General features: G+C 34.3%; 1 protein-coding gene across 1 annotated transcript in view; it reads right to left on the bottom strand.

The window, feature by feature from the left end:
- LOC107611543 (annexin D3-like) overlaps window positions 1–307 on the bottom strand; it is a 1,623-nt gene extending 1,316 nt beyond the window's left edge. Inside the window, exon 1 of the mRNA XM_021108963.1 lies at window positions 92–307. Within this exon, the coding sequence (XP_020964622.1) occupies window positions 92–277 (186 nt within the window). The 5' untranslated portion in view covers window positions 278–307. The remainder of the gene's footprint in view (window positions 1–91) is intronic.

The following is a 3,583-nucleotide window of genomic DNA, read 5'->3' as shown; positions in this document are numbered from 1 at the left end:
AGTAATAATTATTACATGTATGTTAATAAAAGTCATTAAAATACAACTAAAATAATTGGGAAGAGAATTTGAGATAAGTTTATGTTCTCACCTTTTTAAGTGGCATATCATAAACACAATCTAGAATGTCCTCCTCAATTGTGCAACCATAGAGATCAATATAAGCTTCTCTCACACCATTAACATACACAGTTTTATTACCACATGCTATTTCAACCACAACTTGTAGTTCTCTAATCTTATTAGTCATAGCCTTCAATGCTTTGTTTGCCAACATTGCATGCCTTACTTCAGGTTCATGAACCCAGAGAACTAGGGCATTCTGGTGCATTTCACAAATTCTCAAGTCAGTATGAAAAAAATATCATATATGATAATATAAGTAGATGAAAATAGAGTCTAATTAGGGAATAAACTTCAAGTAATTAATTTCAACGTCTCTTTCTAAATGATCTTTTTATTTTTAGAGAAAGTATATAGGAATAATATTTTTTCTGAACAACATAAACAATAGATTAAAAAATAAAAGTTAATTTTAATTTTCAAAATCAAATTTTGAATTAATTAGGTTTAATCATAATTTTAAATTTTTTTTTGAATTATTTTTTTTCAAACGATGTCACCTTTTGTCTCTTCGCATCGTTCTCCCATTTTCTCTAACCGCCTAGTGTTCAGATCTCCATCGCTAGGTTGCTGCTGCTGTATCGCGATTCCAGTATTCTTCGTAGTTGCTGTCTCGCTACTTGTTTTTTATTAACTAAATCAGATGTTCATTTTACTATGTATGCAGATAGTTCTTTTTATTCTAAAATGGATGTTTATTTAGATATACTATTAGTATTTTACTTGATTTGCTTGATTATGCATGCACATGCTTCGCAGGATGTTTATTTTACTATGTATGAGAATAATTCTTTTCACTAAGATGTGGATGTTTATTTGGGTCATACTATTTGAGTGAACGAAGCAAAGCGGCCTGCGATGAAAGTACTGAAAACACGACGCAGCAGCGTAAGAATAACTCAAGTAAGGGCAGAGGTGCAGCATTGGAGCAGTGGCGGAATAAGGCCTCTGTCTCGGCGATGGTGCCACGTCACGGAGGGGAGAAGAAGGCGCGCAGCGGCAGCATCGCTTGCAGGAAGAACAGAGGCAACGCAACGCATGGGAGAAGAAGGTGCGGCGGCGTCGAGAGCAGGGGGCGCGACGCAGGGAAGAAGAAGGTGCAGTGAAAGCGTCAGTTGTAGGGAGCATAAGGGCAGCACGACGCATGGGAGAAAAAGGTGCAGTGATGGTACAACGCATTGCCTCTTCAGACGGTGTGGCGGCAGCGGCGAGGTGCGTTGGTGACGGCACAACAGGGGAGTGAAGCAGCTGCGATAAAAGGAGAGAGACTAGGATTATGGTGGATAAATGAGATGACATATTTTTTTGTTTTAGTGGACATAGAGTGCGTGTTTAAATCCAAACTGATCCAAATTAAACCATTCATCCAATCTAATCCAAACTGAAAATCGATTAAAACCGCACTAATTCAGATTTGATTGGATTCTATTTTTTACAAATTGGATCAGATCGGTTTTCGAATCTACTTTTCATAACCAATCAAATCCAATCCATACCGCATACTGTGCTATAATATTATTATTTTATTATTATATTTACAATTATACTTATAACATGTTTAATTTGTTATACATTTTTATATTATTCATGTATTATTATTATTTAATAAATATTTATGTTCAAAATAATCGTAGGCTTTTTAAGATATTGTTGAGACTTGTTATATTATTGTTGATTATTTAAATTTTGATGTTGAGACTTGTTATATGTATTTATTTTTTTTTTTATTTATAAAACCGCAAATCCAATCCAATCCAAACCGCTGAAAATTAGATCAGATCGGATCAGATTTTTTTTAAAAAATCATCCAATCCAAACTACACCGCAAGGAAAATTAGTATTTAAATCAGATGAATTTTTGACTCAAAACTGATCCAAATCGCACTACAAACATTCCTATTCTCACCCTCATTGTCTACTTAGCAGAATTCTTACTTTTATATTCACAATTTTTTCCACCTTTGTTTTCTAATTAACACATTCTTAACACTATAACAACTTTATTTTTATGATTGTCATAATTTAACTCTAAATTTTTAATTATAAATTTTAAATTTTAAAATCTAATTTTTAATTCTTAAACCTTAAATCACAATCGTCATTTTTAAATCCTAAACTCTACAAAAAAGAAAATTAAAAAATAATTTTAACAATAAAAATTATTTAATATTAACTAATATATTTGTACACTTTCAATAAAATAATACTAAAATTTCTGCAATAATCAAATGAGAAGTAGATCAAATTTGAACAAGTAAGTAATAAGTAAAATACATGATTTTATTAAGGGTTAAGTACGATTGTGGTCCTTAACGTAGAGGCCGAAAATTTTTTTTGTCCCTGACCTTTTTTTGCCTACAAAATAATTCCGAAAGTTTAACTTAGTTTTAAAATCATCTTTTTTTACCAAACTTTTTATTTTTATTACTAAATTACCTCTAAGTAAAAAAATATAAAATAAAATAAAATAAACGGAAAAAGGAAAAACTGGAAAGGGAATCACGCTTGGGAGGGAGGTGTTTTCAAGGGAAAAGACGGAAGGTGGGGAAGGAAATCTGTCGTCGCTGCTCCTCACCACCAGATCTAGCTGTTTCCTTTCTTCCTCAGCACAAACTCACACTAACGGCAAGATAGGAGAGAGCAGAGGGAGAAAGAAAGAGAAGCGGAGAGGAAGAGAAGAGAGAAACGGAGGCACTAAGGGAGACCGCGTCCAGTTCGTCACGCCCTGCCGTCGTCCTTATCGCGAACCGCCGTCGTCGGTCACCATCGAGCCATGTCCCGTCGACGCCAGCAGATCCGCGAGGTTGGACGGTCGTCGATGCTCCTCTCCGGTCACCGTTACTCCTTGTCCTCCTTGCCCATTGTTGTTGTTGTTCTGATTCATGTGGTTCTTCTTCTGATTCTGGTTGTTGTTGTTGTTTTATTGTTGGTGCTTCTGCTTCTGCCTGCTTCTGTTTTTGCTTTTGTTTCTGGTTCTGCTTTTGTTGTTGCTCTGATTTTATTATCTATTGTAATTATTGTTGTTGTTCTTCTGGTTGTTGTTGTTTCATTGTTGTTGATTCTGCTTCTGCCTGTTTCTGTTTTTGCTTTTGCTTGTGTCTCTGCGTCTTTGCTTCTGGTTGATTTTGGAAAAGAAGGGGGAAGGATATTTTCGTCCGAAGGATGATTTTAAAATTAATTTAAACTTTCGCGACCATTTTGTAGGTAAAAAAAGGCTGGAGACGAAAAAATTTTTCGACCTCTATATTAGGGACCAAAATCGTACTTAACCCTTTTATTAATAATGCTTGTTATCTAAGAGCCTACATATGCATTCTTAATTAATCAAATCTTTGCATAAAAAAAATTAAACCTGACAACTTCAAATAGTATATAGTCTCTCCATACATATTTAAAGATCGCAAATTCGAGTCTCGCTCACTCTTAACTTTAAAAAAAAATTACAGAAAATACACTACCA

The sequence above is a fragment of the Arachis ipaensis genome, chromosome B08 (assembly GCF_000816755.2).
Source record: "Arachis ipaensis cultivar K30076 chromosome B08, Araip1.1, whole genome shotgun sequence".
Taxonomy (NCBI): domain Eukaryota; kingdom Viridiplantae; phylum Streptophyta; class Magnoliopsida; order Fabales; family Fabaceae; genus Arachis; species Arachis ipaensis.
Note: the sequence above shows the minus strand (reverse complement) of the source record. Positions and strands in the feature narration are given on the sequence as shown.